This window comes from Oncorhynchus nerka, linkage group LG2 (genome assembly GCF_034236695.1).
Source record: "Oncorhynchus nerka isolate Pitt River linkage group LG2, Oner_Uvic_2.0, whole genome shotgun sequence".
Classification (NCBI taxonomy): Eukaryota; Metazoa; Chordata; class Actinopteri; order Salmoniformes; family Salmonidae; genus Oncorhynchus; species Oncorhynchus nerka.
In genome coordinates, this window is record NC_088397.1 from 42,704,526 (window position 1) to 42,724,554 (window position 20,029).

Here is a 20,029-nt window from a genome sequence, read left to right on the forward strand (position 1 = left end):
CAGGTTGCAGCCCAATTTTCTCTCCTTCCTCCAAAAGTGTACACTTGTTCACTTCCCTACACTGGTTTAAAAGGAAATGATGTAAACTCCCACTAGCCCATGGCTACACCAATCCAAGGCTTTTACTTTTGTGGGAAGTGGTGAAGGAGACATTATTGGGACGCATCCTACACAGTGGTGTAAAGTACTACTTAAGTCATTTTTGGGGGGTATTTGTACTTAAATTCACTATTTATATTTTGGACAACTTTTACTTTTATTTCAATACATTCCTAAAGGAAATAATGTACTATTTACTCCATACATTTTCTCTGACACGCAAAAGTACTCATACATAGCAGGAAAATGGTCCAATTCACACACTTCTCAAGAGAACGTCCCAGGTCATCCCTACTGCCACTGATCTGACATACTCATTAAACACAAATGCTTAATTTGTAAATTATATCTGAGTGTTGGAGTGTGCCCCTGGCTATCCTTAAAAAAAGAAACAAAAGAAAATGGTGCTGTCTGGTTTGCTTAATGTAAGGAATATGAAATTATTTATATTTGTACTTTTAGTATATTTTAGCAATTACATTTACTTTTGAAACTTAGGTAAATGTAAAACCAAAACTTTTACTCTTTTACTCAACCAATATTTTACTGGGTGACTTTCACTGTTACTTGAGTCATTTTCTATTAAGGTATCTTTACTTTTACTCAAGTACTGGACCAGCAGAACACAACAGGAAGTGATGTCACAGTAGTTTAACATGTCCATCACCCACTCTGAGACCACTGTCCAAAAAAAAATGTGCAGGAAGCCTGGGGCTGTCTAACTGATTAGTCCTGTCTGTTTCTATAACACTCATTCAGAGGCGACGAGAATGCACGTATGTATGTGTGTTTGCTGCTGATGAAACAGTATGAGAACAGTGAGCGTCTGCGGGGGAGAACATCTTCTGTGTGACACAACAAAGGATTTCTGACCAGAGCCTGAGAAGCCAATCACACCTACGTCTGAGTCGGTGACTCATAAATAACGTAATTCACAAGTCGTCAATTATGTCCTGTGATGTCCCACTGAGAGAGACAAGAAACCACCCCAGGCTTCGAATGAAGAAGACATTTCCCCCCTGTTTTGGTCTCGAGGCTACCACGTTGTAGCAGCGTGAAGCGCACCCGTGCACATGAGCAGATACTCTGTGTGACCGTGTGGTCTCAATATCTGCGGTGCTGTTCATTGCAACATCATCTCGCCGAGTCTTCCTTTAAATGTCTCGGTTGTAAATCAACTGAAACGACAATGTCCAAACTCTCTTCATATATGGGTCCTGGACTAGAGTAGCCTACAGAACAGGTCTACAAAGGGAGGGCTGGATGAATGATGTCTTAAAACCAGATTTGAACCACATAGGAAACACCGGGGAACCAATAATGAGAGAACCACACTTCAATACATTATCAGGCTGTGGCAGACTAATAGAGAAGCAGTGGGCTAGCCTCCTAACTCCTCTCTAAGGGATATACTGTACCTCTAGTAAAGCCATGTTTTGAAACCTCCCGAGAAAGTGTGAGAGACATGAACAACATGATCTGTGACATTTGCAGAGTCACATTGATGCGAACATCAGGATGTGGCGTTAGGCTCCGGTAGGGGTCTGAGGGCGTTGACGGGGCCATAGTAGAATCGTGCACGGCGCAATTTAATCGTTGGGCGGAGAAAGAAATGTGTCAACGTGTCTGATTCACCAGGGGCCCTGATATGACGTGAACTGTTTTAACATGACAGGAGCCCGAGAGGAGAAGAGAGAGGGAGAGAGGGCCTGAGAGGAGAAGAGAGAGGGAGAGAGAGAGCCTGAGAGTAGAAGAGAGAGGGAGAGAGAGCCCGAGAGGAGAAGAGAGAGGGAGAGAGAGCCTGAGAGGAGGAGAGAGAGGGAGAGAGAGCCTGAGAGGAGAAGAGAGAGGGAGAGAGCCTGAGAGAGGGAGAGAGAGCCTGAGAGGAGAAGAGAGAGGGAGAGAGAGCCTGAGAGGAGAAGAGAGAGGGAGAGAGAGCCCGAGGAGAAGAGAAGGGAGAGAGGGAGAGAGAGCCTGAGAGGAGAAGAGAGAGAGGGAGAGAGAGCCTGAGAGGAGAGAGAGAGAGAGGGAGAGAAGAGAGCCTGAGAGGAGAAGAGAGAGGGAGAGAGAGAGCCTGAGAGGAGAAGAGAGAGGCAGAGAGAGCCTGAGAGGAGAAGGGAGAGAGGCAGAGAGGGAGAGAGCCTGAGAGGAGAAGAGAGAGGGAGAGAGAAGAGAGAGAGAGAGAGAGCCTGAGAGGAGAGAGGGAGAGAGAGCCCGAGAGGAGGGAGGCAGAGAGAGCCTGAGGGAGAAGAGAGAGAGGGAGAGAGAGCCTGAGAGGAGAAGAGAGAGGGGAGGGAGAGAGAGCCTGAGAGAGAGAGAAGAGAGGAGAAGAGGAGGGAGAGAGAGCCTGAGAGGAGAAGAGAGAGGGAGAGAGAGCCTGAGAGGAGAAGAGAGAGGGAGAGAGAGCCCGAGAGGAGAAGAGAGAGGAGAGAGAGGCCTGAGAGGAGAGAAGAGAGAGGGAGAGAGAGCCTGAGAGGAGAAGAGAGAGGGAGAGAGAGCCTGAGAGAAGAGAAGAGAGAGGAGAGAGGAGAGAGCCTGAGAGAGAAGAGAGAGGGAAGAGAGCCAGAGGAGAAGAGAGAGGGACAGAGAGCCTGAGAGGAGGAGAGAGACGGAGAGAGAGCCCGAGAGGAGAAGAGAGAGGGAGAGAGAGCCTGAGAGGAGGAGAGAGGGAGAGAGAGCCCGAGAGGAGAAGAGAGAGGCAGAGAGAGCCTGAGAGGAGAAGAGAGAGGGAGAGAGAGCCTGAGAGGAGAAGAGAGAGGGAGAGAGGGAGAGAGAGCCCGAGAGGAGAAGAGAGAGGGAGAGAGGGAGAGAGAGCCCGAGAGGAGAAGAGAGAGGGAGAGAGAGCCCGAGAGGAGAAGAGAGAGGGAGAGAGGGCCTGAGAGGAGAAGAGAGAGGGAGAGAGAGCCTGAGAGGATAAGAGAGAGGGAGAGAGGGAGAGAGAGAGAGCCTGAGAGGAGAAGAGAGAGGGAGAGAGAGCCTGAGAGGAGAAGAGAGAGGGAGAGAGAGCCCGAGAGGAGAAGAGAGAGGGAGAGAGAGCCCGAGAGGAGAAGAGAGAGGGAGAGAGAGCCTGAGAGGAGAAGAGGGAGGGAGAGAGAGCCCGAGAGGAGAAGAGAGAGGGAGAGAGAGCCTGAGAGGAGAAGAGAGAGGGAGAGAGAGCCCGAGAGGAGAAGAGAGAGGGAGAGAGAGCCCGAGAGGAGAAGAGAGAGGGAGAGAGAGCCTGAGAGGAGAAGAGGGAGGGAGAGAGAGCCCGAGAGGAGAAGAGAGAGGGAGAGAGAGCCTGAGAGGAGAAGAGAGAGGGAGAGAGAGCCTGAGAGGAGAAGAGGGAGGGAGAGAAAGCCCGAGAGGAGAAGAGAGAGGGAGAGAGAGCCCGAGAGGAGAAGAGAGAGGAGAGAGAGCCTGAGAGGAGAAGAGAGAGGGAGAGAGAGCCTGAGAGGAGAAGAGAGAGGGAGAGAGAGCCCGAGAGGAGAAGAGAGAGGGAGAGAGAGCCCGAGAGGAGAAGAGAGAGGGAGAGAGAGCCTGAGAGGAGAAGAGGGAGGGAGAGAGAGCCCGAGAGGAGAAGAGAGAGGGAGAGAGGGAGAGAGAGAGAGCCTGAGAGGAGAAGAGAGAGGGAGAGAGAGCCTGAGAGGAGAAGAGAAGAGAGAGGGAGAGAGAGCCTGAGAGGAGAAGAGAGAGGGAGAGAGAGCCCGAGAGGAGAAGAGAGAGGGAGAGAGACCCGAGAGGAGAAGAGAGAGGGAGAGAGAGCCTGAGAGGAGAAGAGGGAGGGAGAGAGAGCCCGAGAGGAGAAGAGAGAGAGGGAGAGAGAGCCTGAGAGGAGAAGAGAGAGGGAGAGAGAGCCTGAGAGGAGAAGAGGGAGGGAGAGAAAGCCCGAGAGGAGAAGAGAGAGGGAGAGAGAGCCTGAGAGGAGAAGAGAGAGGGAGAGAGAGCCTGAGAGGAGAAGAGAGAGGGAGAGAGAGCCCGAGAGGAGAAGAGAGAGGGAGAGAGAGCCCGAGAGGAGAAGAGAGAGGGAGAGAGAGCCTGAGAGGAGAAGAGGGAGGGAGAGAGAGCCCGAGAGGAGAAGAGAGAGGGAGAGAGAGCCTGAGAGGAGAAGAGAGAGGGAGAGAGAGCCCAGGAGGAGAAGGGAGAGGGAGAGAGAGCCTGAGAGGAGAAGAGAGAGGGAGAGAGAGCCTGAGAGGAGAAGAGAGAAAGAGAGAGGGAGGTACATAGAGAAAGAGGGAAGGAGGTAGGGAGAGGCCAGATAGAAAGAGAGGTGAAGCAAGAGAGAAAGAGAGAGGTGACGCAAGACAGAAATAGAGAGCAATGAAAAGAGGTAGAGCAAAATAATGCATTGAGAGAGCATTGCTTTGCTTTGGAGCACTGTTGTGTACTCTAACTGAGTGACAGGTTCCATAGTGTACTGTCCCCCTGCCCCAGCTGTGTTATGAATGACACACAGCATGGGCCTCGCCTTCCTCCCTCCGTTACCTCGCACGCCTTCCTCCCTCCGTTACCTCCCTCCCTTCCTCCCTCCGCCAGCTGTAGAGAAGTAGGTCAGTGTTCCTGAAAACACTCTCCGGAGGACACACACACACACACACACACACAGACACACACACACACACACACACACACACACACACACACACACACACACACACACACCATCCTGTCCAGCTCTTTGAACTGAAGAGGACGCTCAAAGCATTTCAACTTCACTCTCCTATTTCAGAGAAAACACTCAAGTAATCAATGTTTCCCAAAATTAGATTCCATCACCATCAAAAGAGCAGAACTGAAAGCAGTAGAGGCAGCAGGGTTGTATGCAGGTAGAGGTGCAGTAGTCAGTCAGAGAGGCCAAGCAAGATAGAGCAGCAGGCAAGATCTTAAAAGGAAGGTGTGGCTGTTCTAACGGTTTGACTAACAGTCGCAAATTCCCTTTAAATCCAGTGTGCTGGAGGTCTGGCCGATTCCACGCAGACGACTTTCTCTTCATTCTTTCTCTTCGTTTGCTTCTCTCTCCAAACATTCTCGCTTCTTGCTTCTCTCTCTCTCTCTCTCTCTCTCTCTCTCTGTCTCTCTCTCCATCTCCCCTCATTTCTCTTTCATGTTCCACCATTTTCTCCCTCTCTCTCTCTCCCTCTTTCCTCCTTCCTCTTCAACCACTCTCTCCATCTCTCTTTCTCTCCAGACTTACATTGACGATGGCCTCCTTGGTCTGAGCCATGTCTGATATGACTCCGTCTGTGATGATGAGGAGGACGAAGTACTGGGACCCGTCCTGAACCGCTGCAGCATAACTGAAGAGGAACACACACACACACACACACACACACACACACACACACACACACACACACACACACACACACACACACACACACACACACACACACACACACACACACACACACACACACACACACAAACAGGCGCGCACGCACACACACAAGCAGATTGTGAGTAAAAAAGCAAACACCCTGAACCAAACTCAAACTCCCTGTGACCAATGACATGCTTGAATGTCATTCTTTAACTAAAGTCATTGTACTCCCTCTCCATCTTCTCCACTCCAGTCCCTTCTACATTTCAGTGTCTATTAAATTTAAATACTATACTCTGATATCATTCTGCGGATTGATAACATTCATTCTATTCATTATCATACTTCGAAAAACACTTTGACCTCAAACACTGCAGGATATGAAGCCGAACTACGCCGTGTGTTTCAGTGATCAACTGATTGTCTGTGTTCATTTGTTCCCTCTGTCTGGAGTCATTTTCTCCCTTTCAGCCCAACTCCATTCACATGGTAATGGCTAGAGGACTGACTGTTACTGTGCCTGGAGGGACATATTCAGAACTCGTTTTATCTCTATGGTCTTATCTCTCTTTGTTTGAAAAGTTATCAGACTGCGGACTAGGTGTGTGTGTGCCTGTGTGTTTGGGTGTGTGTTAGTGATGTGCGGGTCAGCTGTTTGAGCACCCAGGCCTATGTTACTGCTCATAATTTCCAACATTTTGGTAGGCTATTTGTTAGTCAACTGGTCTATAGATACATGCAGCTTCTGTTCTGTTATTAGGTCTACTTGTGGCCCTAGAAGACTAAATAAACCCTTGCTCACCAGAGTAATGTCATAGATCGATAGAATGAATGCTTCAATCTAGTTGACATAAGTAAAGCTTGTTTTCTTTTCCTCTTTTATCTCTGCTTCTCTCGAGCAGTAAAGACGTTTAGGGACTGTGGAGAAAATGCAATGACAAATTACGGGAACATTTCCAAATGACATCAGTTTGACCGGTTTTAAGGGAATTAAAAGCTGTTAAAACGACCCAACATGTTTCTGATAAGATTTCAGTTTAGCTTGGATGCATATTTTATGTTTTTGAAATGCTATCAGCTTTTATGATGCTGATAAAGAACGCACCTTTACAGACGGTCCCTAACAGTGCATTCATTCTCTCAAGATGCTGAAAAAAAATATATATATTTCTCCACTCCTGTTCCCAAAGACAAAATTTCATTTGGTCTATCATTTTACTGTTTTACTGCAAGAAATACATAATTCTGCAGCAGTTCATATTATATTAGGCTATATGAGATGTTACAGACGTAGTCAAATTTCAGATTTCAGTTAGACTACTATTCCATTTAACCCATCTGAACGGCACAGTTCCCTTGATGTACCGTACTGAAGTCCCCGTCTTCTGACTGTCGAATTCGTATAGCACCTCACAATCATCGCACATGACAAAGCTGGAACTGCTATCATACTCTTTTACCGTTTCACCAAATCTTTTCCAAACATTAGACGACTAACTTTTACTGCTCAAGTTCCCAAAAGGCAATTGCCGTGTATTTGGCACGCTACAGTTAGGCCCTTAAGCTTCGGCTACACACTAACGTCTGAAAGAAAAACCTCAACGTAGCCTATTGATATGAATTGCACAGGAATGATACATTCATGGATTCTTTTGTGTGCGTGCCTTGTTTTACCTTTATTCAACCTGACCGGCACCCACACGTTCCTCATCCACACAATACTGCACTTCATGGACCTAAACCCCGGGTAATGCGGGTTACGAGTCAACCCGTGCATCACTAGTGTGTGTACCCCATCATCCCTCCTTCCTTATTAAACCACCATCCCTATCCTGTGTGTGTGTGTGTGTGTGTACAGCAGTGTCTGCATTTATCTCTCCTTTTTCCACTTCCCACTCCTCCTCTAATGTGATCAGAGTGCTTGCCCTCTCTGACTCTGAGTTATGTTTACGTGTTTATATGTTTACGTTGAGTGCTCCGCCGCCAGTCTGGCGAGTCAGTAATTGATTCATTCTCTCACAGTGCCACGGTGTTAATGTGTGTCACATCCTGTGTTTTTTTTTTTCTATCCATTGAAAGGCCAATCGTCACAGCCTTTGAGGTCAGAACAGGAGAGAAGCCCAGGGATGGAAGACTGAGTATGAATTGCTGGGATTACTGTAGTGGAACAACTACACGACAAGGCAGCATATCTGAACAGCAGCAGAGAACGAGACATTTCACGCTGGCTTGCACTGCTGATAATCTGTGATAGCAGATTTTTGAGGGTGTGTGCCTTTATGTCTGCCTGTGTGTACAGCATGTGTGTATATGAGTGTGTATGTGCGTGCATGTGTGTATGAGTCGGCCTGTATGCACGTGTGTATATGTATGTGTTTGCAAATGCGCGCCTGCATTTGTGCGCTTGTGCGTGTGTATGCGTCCATTACCTGGCCACGTGGTTGACTACGGGGGCGAAGTTGGTTGGTCCGTAGAGCTGAACAGTCTTCAGACTCTCGTGATAGGCCTCCAGGATGCCATCTATACCGTTACAGTAGGGGTTCTCTATGTTACCGTTCTGGAGAGGAGAAACAACAGAACAATCAACAGGTTTAAAACAGTTTGCTCTAGTTTATCTATATCGTTAAAGTCGGGCTTCTCTCATGTTCTGGAGAGGTAGAAACAATCAACAGGGTAAAATCTCTTGTATTTAATAAATCAATATCTTCTTTCTGGAGTGGACAATCGTCAGCTGAATTTGGTGAGTCAAGTAAATTCAAGCCCAGTCAAGTCCAGTCCAGTTTTAGTCCAATCTTGTCCAGTTCAGTTCAGTAACAAGTGACCAGAAAGGGATCTGTGTTTGACTCACCAGTGGGAACTCGTGTGAGACCCGTCCATCCGGGGGCAGCTTGGCTCCGAAGCCCAAGGCAGGGAACATCTTATCACTGTCGTAGTCCTGGATGATCTCCCCTACAGCCTTCAAGGCCATGGCGTATGCATTCATCTGGTATGGGTTCATATAGTGTAGAGAAGTGGACTGGGATGGATTACCTAGGGAAGGGGCAGAAGGCATAGGTCAATATAGTGTATGACCAGTTTGTTCGTTGTTGAGAAAGGGGGCTGGAATGCAACTAAATCAAGCGCAGCAGGTTCATGCAGAAAACCTGGGCATTGTCATCAGCCTGAATATGTTGCTCTACATTAACATGGCAGTCTATTTAGTCAATCAGGTTCTGTACACACATTATCTGATGGCTGCCATGCACAAGCTATGCGCTGGTGTTCTTAGTGACGTGCTATTACGGAGGACAAACTTGCCATAATTGGAAATAAATAAATAAACACACACATAAATATATGAATAAATGAATAAATAAATACATCCACACATAATTAAATAAATGAGCAAGGAAATACTAAAATACTGACCAAAATTAATTCATTTTCTCGATACATCTGTATGTATCTAATTATTTATCTATGTATTATCTAATTACTCAAACTTTAAATCATTTAATTCATTTATATATATATATTTCTTCCTCCAGTATGATAATAATGGGGTGTCAATCAAACGTTGGTGGGTGGTATCTAACACACCATTGGTTGTTCAATAAGAGCTACGACGCTAATGTTTGTGTAAACTCTTCACAGTTGTGTTCTGTGGGTGTCACTGAATAGGCTGATACCCCATTTCATGGACCCAAGATCCATAGGTAAGGCAGTACAGTGCATACAGTATGCCCCTATTGCAATTATAAAGTCTAATACATCCAAAGTAGGATTTCAACTGATTTGTACTTTTTTTGCTAAATGAACAAATTATTGTCTTTTGTTGAATTTATATAATAACATTCCAAATTTAAGCATTATCTACAGTCGTGGCCAAAGGTTTTGAGAATGACACAAAAATTAATTTCCCCAAGGTTTGCTGCTTCAGCGTATTTAGATATTTTTGTCAGATGTTAGTATGGTATACTGAAGTATAATTACAAGCATTTCACAGGTGTCAAAGGCTTTTATTGACAATTACATGAAGTTGATGCAAAGAGTCAATATTTGCAGGACCTTTTTCAAGACCTCTGCAATCCGCCCTAGCATGCTGTCAATTAACTTCTGGGCCACATCCTGAATGATGGCAGCCCATTCTTGGGTAATAAATGCTTGGAGTTTGTCAGAATTTGTGGCTGTTTTTGTTTGTCCACCCGCCTCTTGAGAATTGACCACAAGTTCTCAATGGGATTAAGGTCTGGGGAGTTTCCTGGCCATGGACCCAAAATATTGAAGTTTTGTTCCCCGAGCTACATAGTTATCACTTTTGCCTTATGGCAAGGTGCTCCATCATGCTGGAAAAGGCATTGTTCGTCACCAAACACGTTCCTGGATGGTTGGGAGAAGTTGCTCTCGGAGGATGTGTTGGTACCATTCTTTATTCATGGCTGTGTTCTTAGGCAAAATTGTGAGTGAGCCCACTCCTTTGGCTGAGAAGCAACCCCACACATGAATGGACTCAGGATGCTTTACTGTTGGCATGACATAGGACTGAGGGTAGCGCTCAGCTTGTCTTCTACGGAAAAGCTTTTTTCCGGATGCCCCAAACAATCGGAAAGGGGATTCATCAGAGAAAATGACTTTACCCCAGTCCTCAGCAGTCCAATCCCTGTACCTGTGACAATACAGAGGCGGATGCAAGATGCAAGCAACGATGGTTTAATGAATACAGTTTACAGCAGCAACAGGACAGACAGACTGTACTCAGACGGAATCCGACCCAGGGACTAGGGCGCATCTTCCGATGATAGCGTGCTGAGAAATCCAGGGGAGTGTGTCCGGATGGGTAGGAAGGAGCACAGCAGATAATCCACACAAGGGCGGCGAGAGATGAGCACGGACACACGACACAACCTCAGGGAAGTAACAACGATCTGACAACAAGAAACACTGGTTACAGAACATATAAAGGGGAGATAAGTGATTCCAGCTGGCGCAGACAATCAGGCCGAGATTGGGAACCACGCCCACACAAACACGGGAGAGAGAGAGAGAGAGAGAGAGAGAGAGAGAGAGAGAGAAAGAAAAAGAGAGAAGGAGGCAGTGGATTCATGAACCGTGACAGTACCTTTTGCAGAATATCAGTCTGTCCCTGATGTTTTTCCTGGAGAGAAGTGGCTTCTTTGCTGGCCTTCTTGACACCAGGCCATCCTCCAAAAGTCTTCACCTCACTGTGCGTGCAGATGCACTCACACCTGCCTGCTGCCATCAATTTAGGTGCAATCTTACTGGCAGCAATATCCTTGCCTGTGAAGCCCTTTTTGTGCAAAGCAAAGATGACAGCACGTGTTTCCTTGCAGGTAACCATGGTTGACAGAGGAAGAACAATGAGGCCAAGCACCACCCTCCTTTTGAAGCTTCCAGTCTGTTATTCTAACTTAATCAGCATAACAGAGTGATCTCCAGCCTTGTCCAGCCCTGTGTTAACGAGAGAATCACTGGCATGATGTCAGCTGGTCCTTTTGTGGCAGGGCTGAAATGTAGTGGAATTTTTTTTTGGGGGGGGATTCAGTTCATTTGCATGGCACAGAGGGACTTTGCAATTATTGCAATTCATCTGATCACTCTTCATAATATTCTGGAGTATATGCAAATTGCCATCATATAAACTGAGGCAGCAGACAGCAGAAAATTTATATTTGTGTCATTCTCAAAATGTTTGGCCACAACTGTAGTCCAAATATTGCATGATTCCACTATTTGTATCCGTTTGCATCCGTTTCAATAAGGGACTTTAATTTTTAAGACAAATAGCAAATTTCACTATTTTGGCTAATCGTTATTGTGGCTAGCTTCACATAGGTGGCTCTGGCAGTGCTTGCCTCTGCTGAATACGACACATCTCCAGATTACCTGCTCTTCTGTGTGGAGGCATGTATCGAAAACTTTGGTCAGCTAGCTGCTACAAGGGACACATAGGTGTACAAATATTTTTGCTAGCTATTGACGCAATTTCCTTGTTGCTAAAATTCGAATAGTTCACCTAATTTCAGTTTATGTCACAAAACATGAAATGTATAGTGTAGACTAGAGAATCATTGTACCGTCAAAACCACTGTGAAATATATAACCCAAAATATTGTATTTTTAGCTGTTTGAAGATTGTGTACAATACCAAAAGTAAAAGAACAAAAAGTATAGAAATAGCCCACATAGAACCAGTTTTAGACTTGATTTTAATCAGAATGACAGTTCTATAACTCACATTTCTATATGAATGTGGTTGGGTCACCCAAAAAGTTACATATTGCAGCTTTAACTAGCCAGCTATACCGCTGTGGGAAAGCTAGCCCAATATTGGACTAAAGGAGCCTAGCGTTACTCCTTAGTCCAAGGAGCTTATATGTCCTGTTTCTCAATTGCGGTACAGTTCTAGAAACATAAATCCCTCTGCTTTCATATCCCATCAAAATAAATTCACAAATGCAAAATAAATACTTACTGTACACAGTTAAAAAAAACTGATAACACAGTTGCAGCCGACAGTATTTTATATTGGGTATTGGGTAGGGTAGTGTGTACGGCACAGTACATCATTGGGGCCAAGCTTCCTGCAATCCAGGCCCTAACTAGGTGGTGTCAGAGGAAGGTCCAAAAAATGGTTAAGTCATAGACTGTTCTCTCTGCTACGGCACGGCAAGTGGTACCGGAGCTCCAAGTCAAGAACCAAAAGGCTTCTTAACAGCTTTTACCCCCAAGCCATAAGACTGCTGAACAATTAATCAAATGGCCACCCATAATATTTACATTGACGTCCCCCCTCCATTTGTTTTTACACTGCTGCTACGCGCTGTATATGATCTATGTATAGTCACTTTAACCATACCTACTTGTACAAATTACATTGGCTAACCTGTACCCCTGCACATTGACTCGGTACCGGTACCCCCTGTATATAGCCTTTTTATTGTTATTTTATTGTATACTTTTTATATTTTTTTTGCTTTAGTGTATTCAGTAAATATTTTCTTCACTCTATCTTGAACTGCGTTGTTGGTTAAGGGCTTGATTTGAATACAGCAAAAAAAAATAACAACGATTTAGAACTCTCCTTCTCTTCAACCCTTCAGAGATAAACTACCGCCTGCTCTCACCAACCCCGTCACACAATGAATGGGAATAGGAAGGAATACTCTGATAGGCTAGGAGCTGAATGGAAGGGTGGGAAATAGAAAATGAACTGCTGAGCTAGAGGCTCCAAATAAGTGGAGTGATTTAAACTTAAGTGTGGCCTTTTAGACTGTGGCAAGGAGGGTGTATTCGACCATTTTGGGTGGCATTTGGTCTCGGAAGCAGTGCTATTATGGGGCACAGTGGTCATCCATTTTAGGCACAGCGTGGTGGTATTGACCATAGACACTCAGGAAGAAAGTTAGGAGGCGACCCAAACCCAGAGCAACACGTATAGTATGGAGGAATAGGGAGGTTTTGCGTGTGTGTGTTTCGAGTTTTATTTGTCACATGTACAAGTACAGTGAAATGCTTAACTTGCGAGCCCTACACAACAGTACAGTAATTCAATATCAAAATAGTATAACAAATAAGAAAAGAATAATACAAAATAAATGAGAAGTTGAAAATAATAGAAAGAAAAAATATGAACGTAAGCTATATACAGGGTCAGTGGCAGTACCACATATACAATGTGCAGGATACTGAGGTATTTGAGGTAGATACCTCATATACATAGGAAGAAATTATGAGAAAGTGACTGGTAGCAGGATAAATAATAATAATAGTAAACAGTGTGGCAGCAGAGTGTGTGTTTGAACAGTAATGTAGTGGTAGTAATACATCTAATCAATAATCATTTTAGCAGCAGTGTGGCCTTAGTAATGAGTTTGTGAGTAAGAGTGACAGTGAAGGTGTGTGTGTCTGAGTAGGTAGAGACCTGTGGGACATAGAGTCAGTGTGGCTTGTCTGTGGGAGAGGGAGAGCAGTAATTGTTTGCCATTTAATAGCCATATGGCCAGGGGATAGAGGATGTTTAGCAGTCTGTTGGTCTGAGCCTTGATGCACTGGTACTGCCTGCCGGACGGGAGCATGGAGAACAGTCATGTCTTGGGTGGCTAGTCTCTTGCAATTTTACGGGCCTTCTCAGCACCACCTGACCTTCTCCCTGTAGGCTCTCATCGCCGCTGGTGATCAGGTCTACCACCAGCATGTCGTCTGGAAACTTGATGATGGAGTTGGAGTCGTGTGCGGTCACACAGTCGTGGCTGAAGAGGCAGTACAGGAGGGGGATAAGCTCACAACCCTGGGGTGCCTTCGTGTTGAGGGTCAGCGTGGGGGAGGGGTTGTTGCCTACTCTTACCACCTGGTGTTGGCTCATCAGGAAGTCCAGGATCCAGTTGCAGAGGGAGGTGGTCAGTCCCAGGGTCCTGAGCTTGGAGGGAACTATGATGTTGAACGCTGAGCTGTAGTCAATGAACAGCATCCACCCTATTGGACTCCCAATCATGGCCGGTTGTGTTACATCCTGGAATCGAACCAGGTTCTGTAGTGACGCCTCTAGCACTGAGGTGCAGTGCCTTAGACCGCTGTGCCACACGGGAGCCCATATGCCCTGAGGACACGCCCCGAAATACCGCCTGGCCCTGCGGCCTTAAGAGTGTTTTTTATTATTATTAATATATATATATTTATTTTTACCCTTTTTTCTCTCCAATTTCGTGGTATCCAATTGGTAGTTACAGTCTTTCTCATCCTGCAACTCCCATACGGACTTGTGAGAGGTGAAGGTCGAGAGCAATGCGCCCTCCCGAAACATGACCCAACCAAGCTGCATTGCTTCTTGGCACAATGCCCGCTTAACCCGGAAGTCAGCCACACCAATATGTCGGAGGAAACACCGTACACCTGGTGACCGTGTCAGCATGCATGCACCCGTTCCGCTACAAGAGTCTCTAGAGAGCGATGGGACAATGACATCCCTGCCGGCCAAACCCTCCACTACCCCGGACGATGCTGGGCCAATTGTGCGCCGCCCCATGGGTCTCCCGGTTGCGGCCGGCAGCGACAGAGCCTGGACTCGAACCAGGATCTCTAGTGGCACTGCTAGCAACTGCGATGCAGTGGTCGCCTTAGACCACCGCCTTAAGGGTGTTGACCCGTTTAAAAACCTTACATCAGCCTCGAAGAGAGAGATCACCCATTCCTCAGCGGGGGCACTCATGCAGGGATCTGTGTTGTTATCGAAGCATTCAAAAAATGCTGGTAGAGAAGCATCGTTGGGCAGATCATGGCTAGGTAGTCAGAGCCGGGAAATAACAGGATTCCACCATGTTCTGATATTGCCCTTTTGCCTGTTTGATGGCTTTGTGGAGGTCGTAACGGGACTTCTTGTATGCGTTTGTGTCAGCCGTAGCCTCAGGGTTGGCTGTGATAGCCCTGTGATTGGTAGCTAGTTCCTTTAACTTAATGCGCACCTCAGTGTTCATCCAGGGCTTTTGAACGCTGAAGCAGTAAATCTTCACTGTGGGGATGATGTCGGTGATGCATTTCTTGATGATGGAGGTGGTTAGCTCGTCGATGCTATCGGCGGAGTCCCAGTCAGCACTAGCAACGGTAGGCCCTTTTTCTACAGAGCACGTCACATGTACTCCCTGTTTGAGCTTTGTTTGTAAACAGGAACCAGGAGTCATGATCTGATTTGCCGAAGAGGGGATGAGGGAAGGTCTTACATGCGTGCTTGTGGGTTGAGTAACGGTGGTCTTAATCGCCCCCTAGTGGCGCGCCACATTCTCTCTCTCTCTCTCTCTCACACACACACACACACACACACACACACACACACACACACACACACACACACACACACACACACACACACAGTCTTTAGAATCCCTTACCATTAGACGCAGTGAAATCGATGGCCACAGTGAAATTGATCTGGGTCCTGAAATTAGGATATAGAAGAGAGAGTGAAAAATCAACAAGAGAAGTACAGGTAGACCACCAGATAATTATACGCAAAGCACAAACAAAATATATTTTCTCTGGACACACACACACACACGTGCACAAGCACACACATGCACACACACAGACACACACAATGTAAATGTAATATATGGGAATTGTTGCATTGTAGTCACAATCATATATTTAAGTGACCCTGGCAATTAATTCACTCTATATCAGTGTGTGTGTGCGTGTGTGTGTGTGTGTGGACTGACATTTCTTATTCTTATTCCCTTTAGGAAGAGGAGAAGGGGCGAGAGGTGCATGACATCCTCACATTGAGCTGAATAACAAGCAATTAGACTGCTGGAGCACTTAAGAGAAACATAACCATAATCCAATTTTCTGACTGATGAAATGCTCTTTAGCTGCAACGCTAGTATATGAGTGAGAGAATAAACTCCAGTTAACCTCGTTACAGATCAACCCAGAAAGAATACAACAATAAGAAAGAGTCAAATATTCACATTGATATTTCGGGACAGAAATATTTCGGGATGGAGAGATTTGGAATTTTATTTGGATCCCTATTAGCTGTTGCAAAACCACCAGCTACTCTTCCTGGGGTCCACACAAAACATAAAACAATAACAGACAAGAACAACTCAAGGACAGAGCTACATACATTTAAAATAAATATATAAATTAAAAAGGTCCTATGCTGACAAAACACTTAGGAAAAAAGTATTACTTTACATAGACATCCAAGTTATTTAGGTCAGATAGGAGAGAGGCGTAGTGCTGTGAGGTGTTGTTTTATTTGTTTCTTAGGCTGATTTTGTTGTTTGATTGAGCAATTTGAGATAGAAGGGCATTCCATGTAACTATGGATCTATACAATATTGTGTGTTGCCTTAAATTTGTTTTCGAATTGGGGACTGTGATGAGACCCCTGGTAGCATGTCTGGTGGGGTATGTATGTCTGTATGTTATATTATTCAAGATGTGATAAAATCGAATGTGGTGTAAAAAAGCAGAGCAACACTCTATCACAGACAGACCTCTCCCCATCTTTACAACAATTTAACAAATTGCCACCAATTGTGCAAGTTCTCCCACTTAAAATGTTGAGAGAGGCCTGTAATTTTCATCATAGGTACACTTCAACTATGACAGACAAAATTAGGGAAAAAAATCCAGAAAATCACATTGTAGGATTTTTAATTAATTAATTTGCAAATTATGGTGGAAAATAAGTATTTGGTCACCTACAAACAAGCCAGATTTCTGGCTCTCACAGACCTGTAACTTCTTCTTTAAGAGGCTCCTCTGTCCTCCACTCGTTACCTGTATTAATGGCACCTGTTTGAACTTGTTATCAGTATAAAAGACACCTGTCCACAACCTCACAGTCACACTCCAAACTCCACTATGGCCAAGACCAAAGAGCTGTCAAAGGACACCAGAAACAAAATTGTAGACTTGCACCAGGCTGGGAAGACTGAATTTGCAATAGGTAAGCAGCTTGGTTTGAAGAAATCAACTGTGGGAGCAATTATTAGGAAATGGAAGATATACAAGACCACTGATAATCTCCCTCGATCTTGGGCTCCACGCAAGATCTCACTCCGTGGGGTCAAAATGATCACAAGAACGGTGAGCAAAAATCCCAGAACCACACGGGGGGGACCTAGTGAATGACCTGCAGAGAGCTGGGACCAAAGTAACAAAGCCTACCATCAGTAACACACTACGCCACAATGGACTCAAATCCTGCAGTGCCAGACGTGTCCCCCTGCTTGAGCCAGTACATGTCCAGGCCCGTCTGAAGTTCGCTAGAGAGCATTTGGATGATCCAGAAGAAGATTGGGAGAATGGCATATGGTCAGATGAAACCAAAATATAACTTTTTGGTAAAAACTCAACTCGTTGTGTTTGGAGGACAAAGAATGTTGAGTTGCATCCAAAGAACACCATACCTACTGTGAAGCATGGGGGTGGAAACATCATGCTTTGGGGCTGTTTTTCTGCAAAGGGACCAGGACGACTGATCCGTGTAAAGGAAAGAATGAATGGGGCCATGTATCATGAGATTTTGAGTGAAAGCCTCCTTCCATCAGCAAGGGCATTGAAGATGAAACGTGGCTGGGTCTTTCAGCATGACAATGATCCGAAACACACCGCCCGGGCAACGGAGTGGCTTCGTAAGAAGCATTTCAAGGTCCTGGAGTGGCCTAGCCAGTCTCCAGATCTCAACCCCATATAAAATCTTTGGAGGGAGTTGAAAGTCCGTGTTGCCCAGCAACAGCCCCAAAACATCACTGCTCTAGAGGAGATCTGCATGGAGGAATGGGCCAAAATACCAGCAACAGTGTGTGAAAACCTTGTGAAGACTTACAGAAAACGTTTGACCTCTGTCATTGCCAACAAAGGGTATATAACAAAGTATTGAGATAAACTTTTGTTATACCAAATACTTATTTTCCACCATAATTTGCAAATAAATTCATAAAAAATCCTACAATGTGATTTTCTGGATTTTTTTTCTAATTTTGTCTGTCAGAGAGGTCTGAAAATTACAGGCCTCTCTCATCTTTTTAAGTGGGAGAACTTGCACAATTGGTGGCTGATTAAATAATTTTTTGCCCCACTGTATTTCAGTCTTCTGTGATGTATATAAAGTACAATATTTGGGATGCAAACTCAAAATTGAATACATTTCAACTCTATATTTGACATGCTACTGGTGTCTTCTTTTTTAAGCCCATAACCATGTGTGAGGTGTATACTTTTGTTTAAAATTAGATTTGTTTAAGACTACCAAGAATCACTCTGCGTGACCCTGATTTAGTCCACTGCAGTAAAAGGTTAAAGAAGACCCTAGATAGCTCTTAACCCATGATATTGTAGAGAATGTAAAGCCATAACACATACGTTTTTCCAAAAACAGATTATGGTCAATAATATCAAAGGCTGCAATAAAAATCTAACAGTACAACTCCCACCACATTCTTATTAAACATTTCTTTCAACCAATCATCAGTCGTTTGTGTCAGTGCAGTACATGTTGAGTGCCCGTCTCTATAACCATGCTGAAAGTATGTTATTAATTTGTTCACAGAAAAATAGCATTGCATCTGGTCAAAACCATTTTTTCCCCCAAAGGTTTGCTAAGAGCCGGCAGGAAGCTGATAGGTAGGCTGTTAGATCTAGTAAAAGGGTACTTTACCATTCTTGGGTATCGGAATGACTTTAGCTTACCTCAAGGTCTGATGACAAACACTTTTCTTCAGGCTCAGATTAAAGATATGACAAACAGGAGTGGCAATATAGTCCAATATACCATCCTCAGTCGCTTTCCATCTGTTGTCAATATCAGGTGGTTTCTTATTATTGATGGACAACAATAATTTCCCACCTTTCCCACACTAACTTTACAGAATTCTAAATTACAATGTGTTTCTTTCATTATTTGGTATTTTATGCATAAATATGATGGCTCGTGGGTTGTTGTTGACATTTCATGTCTGAGTTTGCCCACTTTACCAATTAAATGGTATTTTAAAAATAATTGACAAAATCAAAAGGTCTTGTGATGAATGAGCCTTCTGATTCAATGAAGTTGAATTGGTCATTCTGCCCATAATTTAATTTAAAGTGCTCAAATGGTTTTTCCATCATACTTTATATAATTGAACTTACTAGTTTCATAATACAATTTATTGTTCTTTTTGTTCAGTTTAGTCACATATGATTTAAATTGGCAGTAAGTCTGCCAAGCAGCTGTGCAGACAGACTTATTAGCCACTCCTTTGCTTCCTCTCTCTCAACCATAACATTTTTCAATTCCTCATCAATCCACAGAGCCTTAACAGTTCTAACAGTCCGTTTCTTAATAGGTGCATGCTTCTCAATAACTGGAAGAAATAATTTCATAAATGCAACAAGTTCAGCATCTGGATGCTCCTCGTTACACACATCAGACCAACAAATACTTTTTACATCTTCAACATTGGAATCCTCACAAAATGTTTTGCACGATCTCTTATATACTATTTTAGGCCCAGCCTTTGGAACTTTGGCTTTTCTGGATATAGCCACTATATTATGGTCACTACATGGTCACTACAGAGTTAGAAATGGAGGGAGGAAAGATATGATGGTCAAACGTCTAGGATCCAGGTATTTATTAATAGTTATGGGGAGCCGTGCTCCCCTGATTTGCACCTTCCCTGGGTCAACCAGACTGAATACTGAGCTCAGCATTGCTTAATTTCTATTATCAGTCTGGTTAACCAGGCTAGATTTCTCAGATCTCCCTCCCTCCCCAGCTCTGTGTGTGTGTGTGTGTGGCCCTGTGTGTGAGAATAGGTCAAGGTCAGTGTGTGTAATCAGAGTGAGAAAAAGTAGGAAGCAGCTCCCCTCAGTCTCTTTTCACAAAAGTGACCCCTTGTCCAGTAAGAAGCTCTGGCATTGGGGTTAACATGGTGGTCTACACCCTTTCTTCCCGCCTGACTGACTAACTGTACGTACAACCTTGCCTTCCATTCTTCCGTCTGTATTCTCTGTAATGTACAATACATTTGCATTCAGTGCTACCATTCCTTGGAGTGTTCTCTTCACAACGTAGAGAGGTAAGCCAGGGTGCTGTGTGTGTGTGGATGTGTTCCTAAGTACTGTTTGAGGTGTTTTCAAACTATT

The 20,029-nt window shown here is 44.7% G+C and overlaps 1 protein-coding gene across 1 annotated transcript in view; it reads right to left on the bottom strand.

The window, feature by feature from the left end:
* The window catches only part of LOC115135483 (copine-5), a 213,797-nt gene that overhangs the window by 16,770 nt on the left and 176,998 nt on the right, over nt 1–20,029 (bottom strand). The window contains exons 14-17 of the mRNA XM_029670220.2: nt 15,277–15,323; nt 8,244–8,425; nt 7,825–7,952; nt 5,270–5,372 (exon numbers count right to left, since the gene is read on the bottom strand). Of these exons, the coding sequence (XP_029526080.1) occupies nt 5,270–5,372; nt 7,825–7,952; nt 8,244–8,425; nt 15,277–15,323 (460 nt within the window). The remainder of the gene's footprint in view (nt 1–5,269; nt 5,373–7,824; nt 7,953–8,243; nt 8,426–15,276; nt 15,324–20,029) is intronic.